The 21,076-nt window shown below is 34.6% G+C and overlaps 1 protein-coding gene and 4 long non-coding RNA genes across 7 annotated transcripts; all 5 read right to left on the minus strand.

Moving 5' to 3' along the window:
• Positions 1 to 11,855: 11,855 nt before the first annotated feature.
• Positions 11,856 to 12,464, minus strand: LOC136813984 (uncharacterized). Its single transcript, XR_010847575.1, has 2 exons — positions 12,392 to 12,464; positions 11,856 to 12,018 (listed from the first exon to the last, which is right to left on the minus strand). It is a non-coding gene; the product is annotated as an uncharacterized lncRNA (long non-coding RNA).
• Positions 12,465 to 14,675: 2,211 nt separating this feature from the next.
• On the minus strand, positions 14,676 to 16,060 carry LOC136813985 (uncharacterized). Its single transcript, XR_010847576.1, has 4 exons — positions 15,969 to 16,060; positions 15,504 to 15,617; positions 15,138 to 15,295; positions 14,676 to 14,783 (listed from the first exon to the last, which is right to left on the minus strand). It is a non-coding gene; the product is annotated as an uncharacterized lncRNA (long non-coding RNA).
• A 1,037-nt stretch (positions 16,061 to 17,097) lies between these two features.
• Positions 17,098 to 17,872, minus strand: LOC136813986 (uncharacterized). Its single transcript, XR_010847577.1, has 3 exons — positions 17,840 to 17,872; positions 17,372 to 17,485; positions 17,098 to 17,164 (listed from the first exon to the last, which is right to left on the minus strand). It is a non-coding gene; the product is annotated as an uncharacterized lncRNA (long non-coding RNA).
• Positions 17,873 to 17,887: 15 nt separating this feature from the next.
• Positions 17,888 to 18,728, minus strand: LOC136813987 (uncharacterized). Its single transcript, XR_010847578.1, has 3 exons — positions 18,667 to 18,728; positions 18,207 to 18,320; positions 17,888 to 17,998 (listed from the first exon to the last, which is right to left on the minus strand). It is a non-coding gene; the product is annotated as an uncharacterized lncRNA (long non-coding RNA).
• Positions 18,729 to 18,970: 242 nt separating this feature from the next.
• LOC136813988 (uncharacterized) lies at positions 18,971 to 20,681 on the minus strand. Of its 3 annotated transcripts, none has more exons than XR_010847579.1 (5): positions 20,544 to 20,681; positions 20,080 to 20,193; positions 19,733 to 19,870; positions 19,245 to 19,358; positions 18,971 to 19,037 (listed from the first exon to the last, which is right to left on the minus strand). XR_010847579.1 is itself a non-coding variant. In XM_067070495.1 (5 exons), the coding sequence occupies exons 2-5, from the start codon at positions 20,114 to 20,116 to the stop codon at positions 19,008 to 19,010; spliced, it is 339 nt and encodes a 112-aa protein (XP_066926596.1). In that variant the 5' UTR covers positions 20,117 to 20,193; positions 20,564 to 20,681; the 3' UTR covers positions 18,971 to 19,007. The 3 variants fall into 3 exon arrangements, 2 of the variants coding, with proteins under 2 accessions (XP_066926596.1, XP_066926595.1); XM_067070495.1 differs by having other exon boundaries at positions 19,713 to 19,870; positions 20,564 to 20,681; XM_067070494.1 differs by having other exon boundaries at positions 19,713 to 19,870.
• Positions 20,682 to 21,076: the final 395 nt, after the last annotated feature.

Genomic DNA, 21,076 nt, shown 5'->3' on the forward strand with positions numbered 1-21,076 from the left:
CGGTATTTCAGTGTCAAACATGCCATGCGGTGACAAAATAAGGATTTTACCAAATTTTGCTGCCGGTGTTGACGGTAATCCAAGAAATATGCGTCGGTATTTCGGTGTCTGTGACCCCTGTACGCCCCCCTCCATGAAGGCCAAGCTTCTATAATCCATTCCAAATGCGTAGAATTTAGCGATCAGAAGATCATGAGGTAAACAGTCAAAGGCTTTAGACAGATCCATCGGAATCGCTCCAATAGAATTATTACTTTGCTTTCTGATCTGTTCTGATTAGTCGTTTGTGGCCAACGTTCTAACACAATTAACTCAACAAACTCATCTTTTAATCTCTGAAGCCGGAGCTTCCACTGCAGCTGGTTTATTTTTTCTTATCCCCCCCTATTAAATAAATCTGCTGTCAGGAGTTTTCCTTATTTACAAAGAAAATTACAAAAAAATATTGGATTTGTCGTTTATTTACTTTTTTTCGTCATTTTTTATAATTTTTATTGATTATGCCTTCATGTTTAATTTTCATTTTCTGGATTTTCTCCGTCATTTCTTCTCCCTCTTCTCTTTGAGGCGGCCGCTCGGGCACGGGACGCCAAACCGGGTTCTAGGCCGACTTTTCAACCTTTCCTTTTCTGCTGCATGGTCAGACTTTGTGCCTATGTTTTAATTTCTTTCTTCTTGTTAAGCTTACAGGTGACTCTAGAGTAGCAGGAGATGCTTACTCAAGGTACCGCACCTGATCTCAAACTTTGATCTTCAGCTTATCACTTCCTTTTTGTTTTTTACTATTTTTTATTTCTTTCTTCCAAAATGTATATTGGGTTTTTATTACAGATTGTCATGGTTAGTCGCTAGTTTGTATCTTCTCCGGTGTACATAAAAATTCACTATACTTCATCTTCAATATCGATTTGATAACCACAATCTGCCAGACTACAAAGTCTTATTCGTTTCAAGCAAACATAATGTAGACGATTGGATTGCTGTATGATAAGTTGTTTCCAGTTTCAAACCATAAAACATCTTTGTAGTAAGATCAGTAAAAACATATTTCTTGCCTTCCGTTATGATCGAAAAGAAGTTTTTTCAACAAACTGATTGAACCCGTATTTCTCCCGTTTCGTCAACTAGAACGCCATGACGTACATCTTTACCCATCTGTGATTCTGATGTTTTGTTGTTCCAATATAATACACCAACAACGTTTTACAATTTTCGTGGTAACAAAGTTCAAAGGAAAAGTCGGATCTCGTCTTGCTATTGAAGAAGTAAGTTTGGATGTCGTTCATTTGACTGGATTCGATTTTAACATTTGTTAGAGTGACAGATTTTCCATAACTGTTAAGAAATATTGTTTGAGAAGGTGGTAGACCGAATTTCATTACCCTCACTGGTTAATGACGATCAGCCGAAACCAGATTCAGCTATACATAGTGTCTAAGGTTGGACCGACCATGGTCAGTCAGGAACAATGTCTTACTTAGGACATCATGTCTTACTTTGGACATATGTACTAGCTAGGAAATAAAAAATGTCCTTACTAGGCCATTTTTTCTATTTTTGTCTATAACTCAAAATCAAGAAAAATGCGCAATTTCTTACCATCGCCAATCGAAAGAGCACCAAAAAATAAAGGTTCTAGGTGATTTTCAAATATTTTGGTCAAAGGAATCAAGAAATATCTAATCCTAGCCCTAAAGCCTAGTCTACATGTTACAAAAACCCGAAATTTTAAGATGTAGACAGTCCTTTATTTGTAAAATCGGGAATTTTCAAAATGGTAATAAACCAAGCGGCAGTGAATTATTCACGGCAATGTCTAAAGCTTTAAGTGGAGAAACTTATTGACCTTATAGAAAGACACATAGAGAAAAAACCTTTCGGTAGATTTTGAAGAAATTTTTAACATATATCATTTAAAGGTCGCTCTTTCGATTGGTTATGTTTTTAGCATGCGCATTTTCCTCTAAAATGTCTAAAATGGGGGTTCAAATTAAAAATGTCCTACTTAGGCCATTGTCCTAACTAAGACATTGTTCCTGACTGATGGTTGGGGCCGACAAGCCAGAACATTTTTGAATTTCGACGCTCTAGATTGGCTACAGCCACCTTTTTATGCCAAACGTGCCATGAACCAGAGAAAAAGAATTAAATTCATTTCATTTACTGCCTGATGGCTTTGTAAACCTCTTAAAGGTTGTTTTATCGGATTGATTTTGTAAATTTTTCTAGTTGAAGTTTAGAGAAAAGAAATCTAATTCATTCAAAAAAAACACAAAATGAAGCTGGTAAAACTAAAATTGTTTTTGGGCTAAAGTGTTTTGAGAACCAAAACAAGAGTAGCCTCTATAGTCGAGCCTGGTCGAGCTAGCTTTGTTGAATTGAATATGAAAAAAATGAGGGAGAAGGGAAGCGAAATTGTGGAGTAGAACAATGGCAAATCATTATATGAATGACAAAAATCATAACTATCATAAGTTTTTTTTTAACTTTTTGAACTTTACTCAACAAAGTGAGCGTCAGCGATATAACTAACAATGTTAATGTATATAATTCTTTAAAGTCAAAAAAAAGTGTAAAAATCTGTTATAATAGCACTAACAATGTTAATGTTATGTTAATGTATATATTCTTTAAAGTCAAAAAAAGTGTAAAAATCTGTACTAGCTTTACAGCTAATAGAGTTAGACTGCCTATTTTCAAAATGCATCATTCATCGTCATCTGTAGACGATTTATAGTCTACATCATCTGTCACTACTAGATCAAAAAACATTGATTAAGCCCATGTTCAATGTTTTTCATTGACTGTCAGCAACTTTTATGGACTTTCAAATACAAATTATTGACAAAAAATACTTAATATTGACTGTCAATAAATTTTCTTGAAAACTAAATGAATATATTGACGGTCAATATTAACAGTCAATTTTTTGCATTGACTGTTTACTACTTGTATTGACAGCTGGCAACAAAACAATTGACAGTCAATACAAAGCATTGACTGTAAAAAAGAAAATATTGATGGTCAATGTAAACAATTTGTTGTCAATAGTTTGCAATTGACGGTCAATAAAAACTGTTGACAGTCAATAAAACTTGCTGACAGTCAATGAAAAACATTGAACATAGGCCTAGTCAATGTTTTTTGATCTAGTAGTGTGTTGATGCCCAATCGCTGACGACTTCTTCCGTAGAGTATTTTGGTTTATAATTCGAAGATATTTTTGTTTGGTTTTGTAATTTTTTAACGATGCGTAATTTTATTCTCGGGCTTCCTCTTACGCGCCTGTTGAACTATTTATTGTTTTGGTCTTTGTTAAGTTTCTTTGATCATTTTCAGTTGGTGATTGTGAAATCTTCCGTGATACTTACCTGAAAGAAACAAGGCCATGAATATAGGATGGCATTGTAAGTCTTGGCTGGCGATCCAGCTCCAGTCAAACGCCCACCTCAACCAATTTGCCAATTTTTACTGTATCAAAATATGGGCCAAAAACAACATACTCAACATTAACACCACAGCCCAGTGCACTCCACCACACGTACATGTTTTTCATCATTCAATAATGCATGCAGTGCTGTCTCTTTCTCGTCCTCAAAATATGCTGAAATGAAAGACTTGATATGACGTGTTATGTCTGAGCTTTTGATGATATTAGAATATAAGAACTCTTCATATAGCTAGCTAACTGCATTTATGGTTCTACAATATATCAAAACCTTCGGAAAAAGTGCCCCTTCTGTCTTGATACCATGGAATAGCCAATCCAAACACTGAAATGTTTTTGTCTCAAGTTTGAATAGATGCAAGGTCACATTTTTACGCTCTACAGGTTCAGAGATTATAGCATTCACGGAAGTTTCTCTGACCCGTCAAAATTTTGGCTGAATCCTGGAATCCCGGACAATAAAAAACACAAAATCCCGTCACCGGCCTGTTTCATAGTTTCATGGCTACTTGACACAAATATCTATGAGAGCAAAAGAAATCACAGGTTTTACCAAGAAAGGCAGTAAAACTGAGTACTATTTAATAATCCTATAAATATAAGCAAACTATCGAACTATAGAAAAATACATATTACGATACGAATTCTTGATTTTCAAATTTTTACTTGAAAACATTAAGAATGTCAAATGTCAAAACTCTGATTCTTGAAAGTTAAAAGTCAAATATCTCAGCTTTGGAATATAATTGGGTCAAAAGCTTTGGAGTTGTTTCTCAGGCCCAAAAAAGCCTCTCGGAGCCAAATATAGAAAAACTATCTGATGATCTCTTTAAAGAAAAATAAAAGTAAAAAGGTCCGTTCAAATAAAACTGAGAGGTAAATTTATTTCGTTACATAAGGAGTTTATTGTTGATTTTAATTGCTCTCCCAAACCTTGATGTTCTTCCAACTAAAAAAATAGCACTTTTATTCAAGTCAGCCGCAACACCTGTATCGTTTTGCTCTACTTCATCATCCTCACCTGAAAATTCATCTTCGATTTCTGGTTCTTTCGCGATCTCTTCGTCCTGTTCGTTGTCAACTTTTTCTTCTGAATCTTCTGTTTTATGTATGTAATTCTGAAACTTTTCTGCTTGCGCGGCCTTCTTAGCAATATCCACGGCGTACAGGTAATGAGGTAGGGTACCAGATTTATCCATGGTAGTTTCTTGTCTTACAGACCGTTGTTGAACTCCTTTTGTGTACGTCTGGGCCCAGTCGTGCATTCCTTCTTCTTCGCTCTTCTTGCGTGTTCCCTTTGCTGAATACTTCTTCTTTGGTAGATACTTGGAGACTTCCACGAACCGCGTTCTCGGATGGTGGATACCAACTCCCTTTAGTGCTTGTGAAATAATAAGCAAACCACTTATTGTTTAGCATGTGTGGTTGAGTGGAAATGCTCAACGCTCAAGGTCATCATACTAAGCATATTCAATGAGTCATAATTGTGTTGGTGAAGCAATTCTTCAAGCCTCTGAGGTGACCAAGTTGTTAACTGCACTGACTCCTGAGATTTTGTGGACACAAAACCATGTGTTCCATTCAAAGACTTTGGCGAGTTAAAGGAATCACGGATATCGGTTTCGAAGTCATTCAATATGCTGACAGTTTCGTTGACCATGGTGATAGCATCCGATATGGATTTTAGATCGTAGAATGCTGTTGAAAGATACACAAATGAATCAGTGTCGTTAAATCAGTCGTATCATAAAGTTGTTTTCGATGGAGGTTATAGTTTCGGGGCGTAATTTTATTTTGCATCAAGAGAGTACTAACAAAACAGACCAAGACAAATGTATACACAAGCCAAAAGCAATCTTTATTGAATGTTTTTCAAGATCTAGGAAACCTTATGAGGCCTTACGAATAGTTACCTCCTCTTTCATGGATAGAGAATGCATTCATGAGATTGCCGAAAGATTTCAACAGTGTTGCGGTGTTTGCATGGTTGATACTATTTTTATTGAGGCTGATTGGTAATCCGTGAAATATATAACGTGGTCGAATTCCACACGGAGACTAGTTGGTTGAAAAAGTTTAACTGCTGAGGCTTTTTCGTCAAGGTTTCCTTCTTTTCCGTTACCAATAAGATCTTCCAGGCCATTCATTCGAACCAATCGAATATCTTACCAATCATGTAAACTGACTCTGAATCAGAGAAGAAAATTTTGCCATCCAAGCAAAAAAGATAGTTGATTTTTGTGACCTCGTTATGGTAATCTGCAATCATCTCAATGCACCCAGTGATCCCAAATCTAGTAAGATAATAAATTTAAATTGAATGCAAGTCGAGACTTTTCAAATTTGAGCTCTTTATAGTTACATTCAACTTTCCTAGAAAGTATACAAATAGCAGAACACATAGTTGCAAGAATTTTATTACATTAAACAGCAACAGATAGAAATTAAAAGGTTGCTATCGAAATTGTCATGTAGAAAAAGGACCAAATCAAAATCCAAACCGAAAACTTTTACATGAGATTATAAGATATACCCATCTGATCATAATGTGATTTTGACAATTGATTGGGAGGTTTTGTCAGCTCCATAAAATACGTTATCGTTGGACAAGAATAATGCTTCGAAATATGGTATTCTATCATTGCAATTTATAAGGTTTATTTGTGTTTTGGTGAATCCACTTGATGCATACTCTTGTTTCTTGGCATCTAAATGATCCATAATTTTGTTCTTCAATTGTGCAGTCTTAAGACGTCTGTCAACTTCTAAGCCTATCGAATCTGCATAATCAATCAAGGCGGATTTGGATTTCAGCTTCTCTGGTTTCACTTTAGAAAAATCAATAAACGAAATTTCTGTCCCTTTTCCTCCGTAGAAGAGTTTCTCTTGACTTTACCAAATGGACAGTGTATTGACATCGGTTTTGATACATTCAATTGAATCAACTGGGTTATGAAGCTTAACTTTGTAAATTGAAGATTTCAAATCTTGGGGAGCATATATCAAAACAAGGAAGTATCCATACGGGCAAGAGGATTAGGATACATCCCAACCTTATTGTTTTTTGTATATTTTGTTGTTTCGGGAATGAGAGCGTGTACGACATATCCAATATCTTTAAGATGAGAAATAAGTCTTTTGTTTGACAACTTCACAACAGAAATAGGTCCTGACGATCCTTGTTCCGAACATACTTTAATGGGATAAACTTTCGCGGGGATTAAATTTGGCGTGTGCCACTATAGGGTGTCAAATCATGCATTTTGGTTGTTGAAATACACATTATTAGCGCTTCTTTGATGCAAGTAACCATTCCAAAGTAAGTAACCAAAAAGTATTTATATGACATATTTTGAGTTTTGATTAGAAATATTTCGCGGATGAGGCCCTTCCAAATTTCCATTGGGATTTAATTTCGCGAATAACACCCAAATCCGCGAAATCCGCGAAATTTAATCCCCGCGAAAGTTTATCCCATTAAAGTAATCGTTTTTTGGTAAAAGCTTTCTCATTTTGTTCATTTCCTCTTTACTAGCTTTGTTTCTGAGTGTATGCAGAAAGGAAAGACAACCTCTTTCATTTAAAAGTTTCAAGTACCAGTTACTGAAAGATGCCTTTAAGCTCTTTCCAACATGTGGTGGATCGGGTAGAGGTACGAGTAGTGACAGATCAGTGTCTATTGTTTTATTTTCTATTTTATCTTTGAGGAATCAGCTGTCAGAACCAATACTGCTCCTTTTATGCATTTGATACCATTCTCCAGACAATTTTGCAAGCATGGAATGCTGGATGAATACTGTCATGACCATCCTCGATACATTTCGGGTATACGTGAACAAAAAAGTAAAATCAACACAGTTTGTTTTTTACGATATTTCGTTCTATTTTCAGAACTTCATCAGGTTTCATCAGGTTTCTTTCAGGTTTTTCGGGTATACTGTATATACTTGCAATATGATTTACATAAAGACGAGTCTCTTAGAATTAGTTCGTTCCATTGGTGCAAGCTTCACACATCTGCAGAATCTTAACATGCTTGGTAATTTGGTCGGTAAGATTTACACCTGTTTTTCCTGATTTAGACATATTCCACTAAAACGGGTAACGAGTTCTTGTTGACAAGGGTAGTTAACAAGCCTACGACTGCCTCAGTAACGATCAGATCCTTCAATAATTCTGGGTCCGGAGGATTGTTTAATTTAACAAACTCGTGATCAACTTGAACAGTTAATCAAACATTGGTTTTTGATAACGAGTCATACTCGACGGATGGTTTTAATGCGGTACCATAGCATACTGGGTACACAATAACATTCATTTTCAACAATAGGCTTAATTTCATCTTCGCCTTTTCCATCACTGATTAGTCTTAACTGAATGGAACTGAGATTTTTTAGTACGCCTGAATGAGTAGTGTACCATGTTTTTAAACATGTGGATAGGGAGGGTCCGCCTAAGTTCATTTTCAAGTTATCAGGGTCTCTATTACTAGACCTTGACCATATGACATCGGACCACGGACAAAATGAAATGTACTTCTACCCCCAAGGTATGAAATGCTGTTGAAAAACTCTATCACTTCGGGATGATATACATGGTTTGGTTCATAGAAACAGTTCACAACATCAGTCAAATATTTATAAGAAATCCGATTTTTATCAATTTTCCCATCCCTGATCAACTGATTCAGTTTTTTGGCTACCTCATCGGCATCTTCCAATCTAACACAGAATTGTCTCCATTTGTTTTCTTCCTCTTCGGACAAAGAACTGATTTCTACAATGTCAATAATAGGATCATCACAAGACTCAACTTCATTCTCATTTTCCTCGAAATCAGACGGTGAATCGGGCGATTCTTCAGGTTCGTCGTCGCTGGGGATCTAAATCATAAAAATCAGGCAACTTAGCTTGGCGACGTTAGCCTGAAACTAAGCATGGACCAAAAAACAACTAAACAAATAATATCTGAACCTGTCCTTTTTCACATCATTTAGAATCAAAATTTGTATTGCCGGTATCTTATACTTAGTAACTAATTGAAATATTCTAGGCATGAAATGAGGTAGAAAGCAAAAAATCATGTAACGTTGTTAAACAACTTGTAGGTTGAAATCCTGAAATTCCTCGCCTACCGTAGAACTGTACCGAAATTGGGTTGATTGTGAAAACGTGTAGTAAATTAATTATAATCATTATTTACTATTACGAGCATGCACCCTATGCAGGTTCAACCCTATCTAGATTCAACCCTATTCGCTTCGTGAGGGGAGACAAAAACATTACCCTGAAACAAAAAATTAATTTTTACGGCTTTGACTTGCTGCTATTTTCTTGAGTTTTAAGGACTTTTCCTAACTTTCATTGAGATGATTTTTCAAAAAAGAAATATTTTATTCAACCCATTCAAATTTGGTGATGTCAGTAATTTTAGAAAAACACCCAAGTTTCACAAGGTAAAAAAAACGTTGTATATGCTAAAGATTTAAAAAATCTGATATCTTTTCCGCCATAAACTTTGAAAGATTTTATGCTAGGGAGTTCTCAACCCCTTCCCGACATTTTTATGCAATGTAAGAAAACTCGTGTCGAATAGGGATAACAACCACAACGTGTCATATATCAATTATTAAAAATACCAGTGGGTTTGTTTTTTAATAAGATCTTACTTTCTCTCAATATAAAATATAGATTAAGTAAATAAAATGTTTTACTCTAAGTGACGGTCATCGGGGTCTGCAAAATCAGCATCGGGATTTTGAAATTCATCTGTCAAATCAACTTCCACGACCTCTCCGACTCCAGAACGTTTTTCTTTCTTTCTTGGGTTGTTGAAAAAATCTTCTACTGGGCGTTTTGCTTTATTGTTACTTCTATTCCCATTTTTCTTGCAACACGCAGTGTAATGATCTAAAACAAAAAATCATTAATTCAAGAATTTGAACATAAATTGACAGAGAGAAGTATCTTATTGTTTACATGGAGACCAATATTCTCAGACCTCCAGCCGTTCCATATGAATACTTGTAAGCAAATACAGGGTCTGATCTGTGATTGATGATAACATCCCAAAAAAATGAAAATGGTTTACTTAAGGGAGATGTTTATATTTTTCATAGAAAAATTTATTTGATTAAATTAAGTTGGTCTTTTCGATTTGTTCCTGTGTCAATACACTCTTTGATACAGTTTAGGGAGACAAATAGTGCGATAAAGGTTTTCTAGAAATCAGAACACGTCATTTGTATAAGAAAATCGAAGTTCATAACATGCGGTCTCCTAGAAGATAAGAACACATATTTCTAAAAAAACTCTCCGCCGGCTGCATATGTCAATTGTTTTGTACAAGTCGTATAAGTGACAGACTAGCCCACCAACCTATACTATTTTCAGCTACAAAACAATATAAATGCTTGGATTTGTTTGATAAATTACAAGTTGAATTACTTTGTTGAGTTGAAGTGTTGCTTTTTGCAAGTATCAGCAGTATCTTGCACTTTATTTCTTGCTTGATTCCTCGATATTTTTTAAGTTTTGAAAGAAAACGAATTTTCGCGCTATCAAAAATACTGTAAAACTATGAAAAAGTCTTCCATATAAGGAAATTTGCAAACATGGAATAACGGACAAAATCAACGCGAAAGAAATCAAATTTTTCTCTTCAATACTTATATGTGTGGGAAAGGTGTAGAGGTGTGAAAAATACTTGTGTGTGATTTACACATTTCTATTGCAAAGGAAACAATGGAAAGACAAATTCTTTATCGGTAAATTTTATTACTTTGATTTCAATTTTATGGATTTTAAAATTAAAAAAGAAATTTTTCCATACCAAATTTGATAGCAAAATTTCATTTCATAAGATTTTCATAAGAAAAATATATGAAGAAATAAATTTTCGATTACGTAATGAAAATCTACTCCAATCAGCTTTTCAGATTCAAAATGAATTTGTCCCATCAGCTATCATTGCTAGATTTTCAAATTCTGTTCATTATTCGTTGATATTTTTTTCAATACAATATTTTTGTTAGTCTGCTGTCTTTTGTATTTTTAGTTGAGCAGGGTAACAGCATGGATGGGAGTTTTTTTGATAGAATAAATTTGAAATAAGTTTCATTTTTACCATTAATTTTTATATTGCTCTTTAGATTAGATAATATTACCTTAAAAATTTCAGCAAATTACTATTATGGAAATAAAGAAAGACCCCAAAACGACATCATTGGCTCGCAATATCTTGGTTGGAAAAAGAAATTTGGTTGTATCGATATTTGAAGTTCCTTTATGAGAATTATACAAATTGCTAGCTAATTATCAAATTACTAGCTAATGGTATTGACTGAAGATAATGTAAAAATCGACAAGATGACTGAGATGAAGTACGACTTACAGAGAGAGCTGTGCTTAAAAATTGCAAATCCAGATGAACTGACTGACTGACTGACAAACACAATGGAAGTTATGTCAGTTGCTGAACGATCAACTGATACTGAACTACAGAAGCTATTCATCTTTTCCTAAAGGTTCTCTGTGGATGTCGTTAGAAATTTTAAATCTATGTAAACACCATATATTTTCTGGACATGTATTAAAATTGGTGTATTTGTTACTTTATTTTGATAAAATCGTTCTTCAATATAATTGTATTTTAGATATTATAGAAACAAGCAAGAACCCTATATTCACATTCATTTCAAACGTGCTTTAAAGTAGAACCCAGATCCATTTTCGACCATTTCCTAATTTAGCCAGTTTAAGGACAATTTTGGACAAGCTAATAGTTCTACATGGGGAAGTGCTTTTTTACAAAGTTTGGGAAGAGTAAAATCTAGAACCATTTTCGACCATTCCCTAATTTAAACAGTTTCAGGGCAAGTTTGGACAAGCTAAGTTCTGCATTGGGAAGTGCTTTCTTACAAAGTTTGGGAAAAGTAATATCTAGATCCATTTTCGACCATTCCTTAATTTAAACAGTTTCGGGACAAGTTTGGATAAGCTAAGTTCAACATTGGGAAGTGCTTTGATACAAAGTTTGGGAAAAGTTAAATCCAGATCCATTTTCGACCATACCCTAATTCAAACACAGTTCCAAATATGGGGGAAACCGTAATATTTTATTGGGAAATGATGTTTCACAAAGTTTGGCAAACGTAACATCTGGACCCGTTTTTGCTGGTTCCCAGCGTCAATCTAGGCAAACAAAAGGTCTGGACAAAAATAAATCGGTTAGGTTTTTATCATTTTTGGATTGTGAAACTGTGACTCACAAGCTCCAGGAATTGAAATTCCCAACCAGGGTATCCGAATATCCGCATCCAGATTTAAAGTTTGTGAAATTGCATTTGACAACCTTGTGAAGAGTTGCAGGAATCCCAACCTTGTGATTAGTTTGGAAAACCCACCTATTCCCAAATCTGGAAACGACATTTCACAAAGCTTGTGATCTATTAATTTTTCCTGTGGTAGTTGATGTGCTGTTGCTGTTTCCCATCTTGATCTTCGAATGAAATGGCTGGAAATGATTTGCTCATTGGCGGCCTCTTGACCTTTTATACATGCAACATTAAGCTAAAAAGAAAAATGCAACATTATTTGAATGAACAATGAAGAAAATTGAACGTGACACTTAATTTTGTGATTGGCAGTTACTAAAAGCTTTCGAACGTGTTTTTTGTGCTCTCGCTTTAAAGTCAGCAGTTGAAAATTCGAACATTGGTACTGTATTTTGACATAGCGGATAAATGAAAAATTAAGAAAATAAATGTACACGTAACACTCTTTTTTGAAAATATAGTAAACGTGACTTTCAAAAACGTTTCAGTCAAAAAATTGGTATCTAGGAATATAGCACGTGACGAAGGCTCGAAAGTTCAATCCTAGCCAGTATTTAATTTTGACATAGTGGATAAATTAAAAATAACTTGAAACGTTTTCGGCATACGCATCGAATCAATCGTCTTTGGAGGAATCCGCTTTCTTTTTAAGTTGGTCTTCTCTAAATTATCATGCACTTTTACCAACACATCCGCTACCAAGCTGGTGTCGTTTCTTACTTTGAGCCAGAAGGTTTTGATTTCGACGGAAAAAAAAAAGAAATAAAAGCAATTAATTTGAAGTTACGTTATTGTCCGACTTAAGAAATCAACTCAGAGAAATTTAAGCATTCTATCGATACAAAAATAGTTCAGTTCTTACAATTTCAGAAAAATAATTTCTATAAAAAATCGTAAGCGAGAAAATCAGCGCCAAGATGAATACAAAACATTACCCTCAAGGGTAGTTGATGTGCTGTTGCTGTTTCCCATCTTGATCTTCGAATGAAATGGCTGGAAATGATTTGCTCATTGGTGGCCTCTTGACCTTTTATACATGCAACATTAAGCTAAAAAGAAAAATGCAACATTACTTGAATGAACAATGAAGAAAATTGAACGTGACACTTAATTTTGTGATTGGCAGTTACTAAAAGCTTTCAAACGTGTTTTTTGTGCTCTCGCTTTAAAGTCAGCAGTTGAAAATTCGAACATTCGGTACTGTATTTTGACATAGCGGATAAATGAAAAATTAAGAAAATAAATGTACACGTAACACTCTTTTTTGAAAATATAGTAAACGTGACTTTCAAAAACGTTTCGGTCAAAAAATTGGTATCTAGGAATATAGCACGTGACGAAGGCTCGAAAGTTCAATCCTAGCCAGTATTTAATTTTGACATAGTGGATAAATGAAAAATAACTTGAAACGTTTTCGGCATACGCATCGAATCAATCGTCTTTGGAGGAATCCGCTTTCTTTTTAAGTTGGTCTTCTCTAAATTATCATGCACTTTTACCAACACATCCGCTACCAAGCTGGTGTCGTTTCTTACTTTGAGCCAGAAGGTTTTGATTTCGACGGAAAAAAAAAAGAAATAAAAGCAATCAATCGCGCTCTTCGTTTTTTTAATAAAATACAAAAACATGAAAAAAACCGACCAAATTTCAACAAAATACGGTATCACCTAGCAGAATTTCAACAAGAGATGAAATCGAAAATGTTGTAAATCGATGGATAGAACAAAATTGCATAAAAGATGACGAAAAAATGAGATTAGAATGTCATAAATGTCAACGAACACTGCATTATGCATGCACAGGACTACCATCTTACCAAATACAAATGTTCCTGAAAAAAGGCTATCGAAAATACCAATGCATAAATTGCTGTTCCATCGATCAAGAGCTACACCGAAAAATCTTGGACCATCAAAATCAAAAGCTGTACACATAGCCGTAAAGAAATTGAAGCGTGCGAAAATATTATCAAGGTGAAAAACGAGAATGAAAGGAAGTTGAATGTTGCAGTTAAAGAATTACAAGCTAAATGTCAGGGACATGTTAAAGAAAGGAACCATGTTGCCGATACAATTCAAGCTCAATTTTTAGCGCTGGAAACTAAACTTACAACTAAAATCGAAGAGACAATGAATGCGGAACATAACGATAACAAAACGAAAAGAAATTCAAAGAAAAGTCTTGCGAAATTACGAAAATCAATGACGAGTTAAATATATCCAGCATGAAACAAATACTTCGCAGCGAAAAAGTCGAAGAACAAATGGAAGAACAGAGAAAGTAATCAAGGGAAGCTAACATCATCATCCATAGAGTGGAAGAGAATGGCAATAGAGATGACAATGATTTCGTAAGCGAACTCCTAAACGACGACGTTAAAATAAACACAGAGCCAACTTACGTCTCCCGTATTGGTAAAGCAACAAATCGTACACGACCAATCAAAATTGAATTTAATGACGGTCATGTAAAACACAAATTTATGCGAAACTTCAGAGAATTAAAGCAGTTTGAAGTAAAAGAATGGAGAAGTTAAGCAAACGAGAGAAATCGAGTAATGCCGCAGAGCGATTACAAATGGAGAGTGCGAGGAAGTCCTCAAGGAGGACTATATTTAAAAAAGATATTTTGTAAAATAAGATCGGTTTAGAGAGGACCTGAACGGGCCCTAAACCGTATTCTGTATAACCGTATTCCGTATAAAAATTAATTTGAAGTTACGTTATTGTCCGGCTTAAGAAATCAACTCAGAGAAATTTAAGCATTCTATCGATACAAAAATAGATCAGTTCTTACAATTTCAGAAAAATAATTTCTATGAAAAATCGTAAGCGAGAAAATCAGCGCCAAGATGAATACAAAACTGAATTTGAAAAGAAATATTACCCTCAAGGGTAGTTGATGTGCTGTTGCTGTTTCCCATCTTGATCTTCGAATGAAATGGCTGGAAATGATTTGCTCATTGGTGGCCTCTTGACCTTTTATACATGCAACATTAAGCTAAAAAGAAAAATGCAACATTATTTGAATGAACAATGAAGAAAATTGAACGTGACACTTAATTTTGTGATTGACAGTTACTAAAAGCTTTCGAACGTGTTTTTTGTGCTCCTGCTTTAAAGCCAGCAGTTGAAAATCCGAACATTCGGTACTGAATTTTGACATAGCGAATTAATGAAAAATTAAGAAAATAAATGTACACGTAACACTCTTTTTTGAAAATATAGTAAACGTGACTTTCAAAAACGTTTCAGTCAAAAAGTTGGTATCTAGGAATATAGCATGTGACGAAGGCTCAAAAGTTCAATCCTAGCCAGTATTTAATTTTGACATAGTGGATAAATGAAAAATAACTTGAAATGTTGTCGGCATACGCATCGAAACAATCGTCTTTGGAGGAATCTGCTTTCTTTTTAAGTTGGTCTTCTCTAAGTTATCATGCGCTTTTACCAACACATCCGCTACCGAGCTGGTGTCGTTTCTTACTTTGAGCCGGAAGGTTTTGTTTTCGGCTGAATAAAAAAAAAGAAATAAAAGCAATTAATTTGAAGTTACGTTATTGTCCGGCTTAAGAAATCAACTCAGAGAAATTTAAGCATTCTATCGATACAAAAATAGTTCAGTTCTTACAATTTCAGAAAAATAATTTCTCTAAAAAATCGTAAGCGAGAAAATCAGCGCCAAGATGAATACAAATCTGAATTTGAAAAGAAATATTACCCTCAAGGGTAGTTGATGTGCTGTTGCTGTTTCCCATCTTGATCTTCGAATGAAATGGCTGGAAATGATTTGCTCATTGGTGGCCTCTTGACCTTTTATACATGCAACATTAAGCTAAAAAGAAAAATGCAACATTATTTGAATGAACAATGAAGAAAATTGAACGTGACACTTAATTTTGTGATTGACAGTTACTAAAAGCTTCGAACGTGTTAGTGTTTTTTGTGCTCTTGCTTTAAAGCCAGCAGTTGAAAATTCGAACATTGGTAATGTATTTTGACATAGCGGATAAATGAAAAATTAAGAAAATAAATGAACACTCTTTTTTGAAAATATAGTAAACGTGACTTTCAAAAACGTTTCGGTCAAAAAGTTGGTTTCTAGGAATATAGCACGTGACGAAGGCTCAAAAGTTCAATCCTAGCCAGTATTTAATTTTGACATAGTGGATAAATGAAAAATAACTTGAAATGTTGTCGGCATACGCATCGAAACAATCGTCTTTTGAGGAATCCGCTTTCTTTTTAAGTTGGTCTTCTCTAAGTTATCATGCGCTTTTACCAACACATCTGCTTCCAAGCTGGTGTCGTTTCTCACTTTGAGCCGGAAGGTTTTGATTTTGACTGAAAAAAAAGAAGAAATAAAAGCAATTAATTTGAAGTTACGTTATTGTCCGGCTTAAGAAATCAACTCAGAGAAATTTAAGCATTCTATCGATACAAAAATAGTTCAGTTCTTACAATTTCAGAAAAATAATTTCTATAAAAAATCGTAAGCGAGAAAATCAGCGCCAAGATGAATACAAATCTGAATTTGAAAAGAAATATTACCCTCAAGGGTAGTTGATGTGCTGTTGCTGTTTCCCATCTTGATCTTCGAATGAAATGGCTGGAAATGATTTGCTCATTGGTGGCCTCTTGACCTTTTATACATGCAACATTAAGCTAAAAAGAAAAATGCAACATTATTTGAATGAACAATGAAGAAAATTGAACGTGACTTTTGTGAATGGCAGTTACTAAAAGCTTTTGAACGTGTTTTTTGTGCTCTTGCTTTAAAGCCAGCAGTTGAAAATCCGAACATTCGGTACTGAATTTTGACATAGCGAATTAATGAAAAATTAAGAAAATAAATGTACACGTAACACTCTTATTTGAAAATATAGTAAACGTGACTTTCAAAAACGTTTCGGTCAAAAAGTTGGTATCTAGGAATATAGCACGTGACGAAGGCTCAAAAGTTCAATCCTAGCCAGTACTTAATTTTGACATAGTGGATAAATGAAAAATAACTTGAAATGTTGTCGGCATACGCATCGAAACAATCGTCTTTGGAGGAATCCGCTTTCTTTTTAAGTTGAAAAGAAAAGAAAATATAGTAAACGTGACTTTCAAAAACGTTTCAGTCAAAAAGTTGGTATCTAGGAATATAGCATGTGACGAGGGCTCAAAAGTCAATTCTAGCCAGTATTAATTTTGACATAGTGGATAAATGAAAAATAACTTGAAATGTTGTCGGCATACGCATCGAAACAATCGTCTTTGGAGGAATCTGCTTTCTTTTTAAGTTGGTCTTCTCTAACTTATCATGCGCTTTTACCAACACATACGCTACCGAGCTGGTGTCGTTTCTTACTTTGAGCCGGAAGGTTTTGTTTTCGGCTGAAAAAAAGAAGAAATAAAAAGCAATTAATTTGAAGTTACGTTATGGTCCGACTTAAGAAAGCAACTCAGAGAAATTTAAGCATTCTATCGATACAAAAATAGTTCAGTTCTTACAATTTCAGAAAAATAATTTCTATAAAAAATCGTAAGCGAGAAAATCAGCGCCAAGATGAATACAAAACTGAATTTGAAAAGAAATATTACCCTCAAGGGTAGTTGATGTGCTGTTGCTGTTTCCCATCTTGATCTTCGAATGAAATGGCTGGAAATGATTTGCTCATTGGTGGCCTCTTGACCTTTTATACATGCAACATTAAGCTAAAAAAAAAAACGCAACATTTTTTGAATGAACAATGAAGAAAATTGAACGTGACACTTAATTTTGTGATTGGCAGTTACTAAAAGCTTTCGAACGTGTTTTTTGTGCTCCTGCTTTAAAGCCAGCAGTTGAAAATCCGAACATTCGGTACTGAATTTTGACATAGCGAATTAATGAAAAATTAAGAAAATAAATGTAAACGTAACACTCTTTTTTGAAAATATAGTAAACGTGACTTTCAAAAACGTTTCGGTCAAAAAGTTGGTATCTAGGAATATAGCACGTGACGAAGGCTCAAAAGTTCAATCCTAGCCAGTATTTAATTTTGACATAGTGGATAAATGAAAAATAACTTGAAATGTTGTCGGCATACGCATCGAAACAATTGTTCTTTGGAGGAATCTGCTTTCTTTTTAAGTTGGTCTTCTCTAAGTTATCATGCGCTTTTACCAACACATCCGCTACCGAGCTGGTGTCGTTTCTTACTTTGAGCCGGAAGGTTTTGTTTTCGGCTGAATAAAAAAAAAGAAATAAAAGCAATTAATTTGAAGTTACGTTATTGTCCGGCTTAAGAAATCAACTCAGAGAAATTTAAGCATTCTATCGATACAAAAATAGTTCAGTTCTTACAATTTCAGAAAAATAATTTCTCTAAAAAATCGTAAGCGAGAAAATCAGCGCCAAGATGAATACAAAACTGAATTTGAAAAGAAATATTACCCTCAAGGGTAGTTGATGTGCTGTTGCTGTTTCCCATCTTGATCTTCGAATGAAATGGCTGGAAATGATTTGCTCATTGGTGGCCTCTTGACCTTTTATACATGCAACATTAAGCTAAAAAGAAAAATGCAACATTATTTGAATGAACAATGAAGAAAATTGAACGTGACTTTTGTGATGGCAGTTACTAAAAGCTTTGAACGTGTTTTTTGTGCTCTTGCTTTAAAGCCAGCAGTTGAAAATCCGAACATTCGGTACTGAATTTTGACATAGCGAATTAATGAAAAATTAAGAAAATAAATGTACACGTAACACTCTTATTTGAAAATATAGTAAACGTGACTTTCAAAAACGTTTCGGTCAAAAAGTTGGTATCTAGGAATATAGCACGTGACGAAGGCTCAAAAGTTCAATCCTAGCCAGTACTTAATTTTGACATAGTGGATAAATGAAAAATAACTTGAAATGTTGTCGGCATACGCATCGAAACAATCGTCTTTGGAGGAATCCGCTTTCTTTTTAAGTTGAAAAGAAAAGAAAATATAGTAAACGTGACTTTCAAAAACGTTTCAGTCAAAAAGTTGGTATCTAGGAATATAGCATGTGACGAGGGCTCAAAAGTTCAATCCTAGCCAGTATTTAATTTTGACATAGTGGATAAATGAAAAATAACTTGAAATGTTGTCGGCATACGCATCGAAACAATCGTCTTTGGAGGAATCTGCTTTCTTTTTAAGTTGGTCTTCTCTAACTTATCATGCGCTTTTACCAACACATACGCTACCGAGCTGGTGTCGTTTCTTACTTTGAGCCGGAAGGTTTTGTTTTCGGCTGAAAAAAAGAAAGAAATAAAAGCAATTAATTTGAAGTTACGTTATGGTCCGACTTAAGAAAGCAACTCAGAGAAATTTAAGCATTCTATCGATACAAAAATAGTTCAGTTCTTACAATTTAAAAAAAATATTTCTATAAAAAAATCGTAAGCGAGAAAATCAGCGCCAAGATGAATACAAAACTGAGTTTGAAAAGAAATATTACCCTCAAGGGTAGTTGATGTGCTGTTGCTGTTTCCCATCTTGATCTTCGAATGAAATGGCTGGAAATGATTTGCTCATTGGTGGCCTCTTGACCTTTTATACATGCAACATTAAGCTAAAAAAAAAAACGCAACATTTTTTGAATGAACAATGAAGAAAATTGAACGTGACACTTAATTTTGTGATTGCCAGTTACTAAAAGCTTTCGAACGTGTTTTTTGTGCTCCTGCTTTAAAGCCAGCAGTTGAAAATCCGAACATTCGGTACTGAATTTTGACATAGCGAATTAATGAAAAATTAAGAAAATAAATGTACACGTAACACTCTTTTTTGAAAATATAGTAAACGTGACTTTCAAAAACGTTTCGGTCAAAAAGTTGGTATCTAGGAATATAGCACGTGACGAAGGCTCAAAAGTTCAATCCTAGCCAGTATTTAATTTTGACATAGTGGATAAATGAAAAATAACTTGAAATGTTGTCGGCATACGCATCGAAACAATCGTCTTTGGAGGAATCTGCTTTCTTTTTAAGTTGGTCTTCTCTAAGTTATCATGCGCTTTTACCAACACATCCGCTACCGAGCTGGTGTCGTTTCTTACTTTGAGCCGGAAGGTTTTGTTTTCGGCTGAATAAAAAAAAAAGAAATAAAAGCAATTAATTTGAAGTTACGTTATTGTCCGGCTTAAGAAATCAACTCAGAGAAATTTAAGCATTCTATCGATACAAAAATAGTTCAGTTCTTACAATTTCAGAAAAATAATTTCTCTAAAAAATCGTAAGCGAGAAAATCAGCGCCAAGATGAATACAAAACTGAATTTGAAAAGAAATATTACCCTCAAGGGTAGTTGATGTGCTGTTGCTGTTTCCCATCTTGATCTTCGAATGAAATGGCTGGAAATGATTTGCTCATTGGTGGCCTCTTGACCTTTTATACATGCAACATTAAGCTAAAAAAAAAATGCAACATTATTTGAATGAACAATGAAGAAAATTGAACGTGACACTTAATTTTGTGATTGACAGTTACTAAAAGCTTTCGAACGTGTTTTTTGTGCTCCTGCTTTAAAAGCAGTTGAAAATCCGAACATTCGGTACTGAATTTTGACATAGCGAATTAATGAAAAATTAAGAAAATAAATGTACACGTAACACTCTTTTTTGAAAATATAGTAAACGTGACTTTCAAAAACGTTTCGGTCAAAAAGTTGGTATCTAGGAATATAGCACGTGACGAAGGCTCAAAAGTTCAATCCTAGCCAGTATTTAATTTTGACATAGTGGATAAATGAAAAATAACTTGAAATGTTGTCGGCATACGCATCGAAACAATCGTCTTTGGAGGAATCTGCTTTCTTTTTAAGTTGGTCTTCTCTAAGTTATCATGCGCTTTTACCAACACATCCGCTACCGAGCTGGTGTCGTTTCTTACTTTGAGCCGGAAGGTTTTTGTTTTCGGCTGAATAAAAAATAGTAAACGTGACTTTATTCAGCCGAAAACAAAAACCTTCCGGCTCAAAGTAAGAAACGACACCAGCTCGGTAGCGGATGTGTTGGTAAAAGCGCATGATAACTTAGAGAAGACCAACTTAAAAAGAAAGCAGATTCCTCCAAAGACGATTGTTTCGATGCGTATGCCGACAACATTTCAGTTTATGTGCATTTATCCACTAGTCAAAATTAAATACTGGCTAGGATTGAACTTTTGAGCCTTGAACGTGCTATATTCCTAGATACAACTTTTTGACCGAACGTTTTGAAAGTCACGTTTACTCTAATTATATCAGCAGTTGAAAATCCGAACATTTGGTACTGAATTTTGACATAGCGAAT

Source organism: Clytia hemisphaerica, unplaced genomic scaffold (assembly GCF_902728285.1).
Source record: "Clytia hemisphaerica strain Z4C2 unplaced genomic scaffold, Clytia hemisphaerica genome assembly, whole genome shotgun sequence".
NCBI classification, from domain to species: domain Eukaryota; kingdom Metazoa; phylum Cnidaria; class Hydrozoa; order Leptothecata; family Clytiidae; genus Clytia; species Clytia hemisphaerica.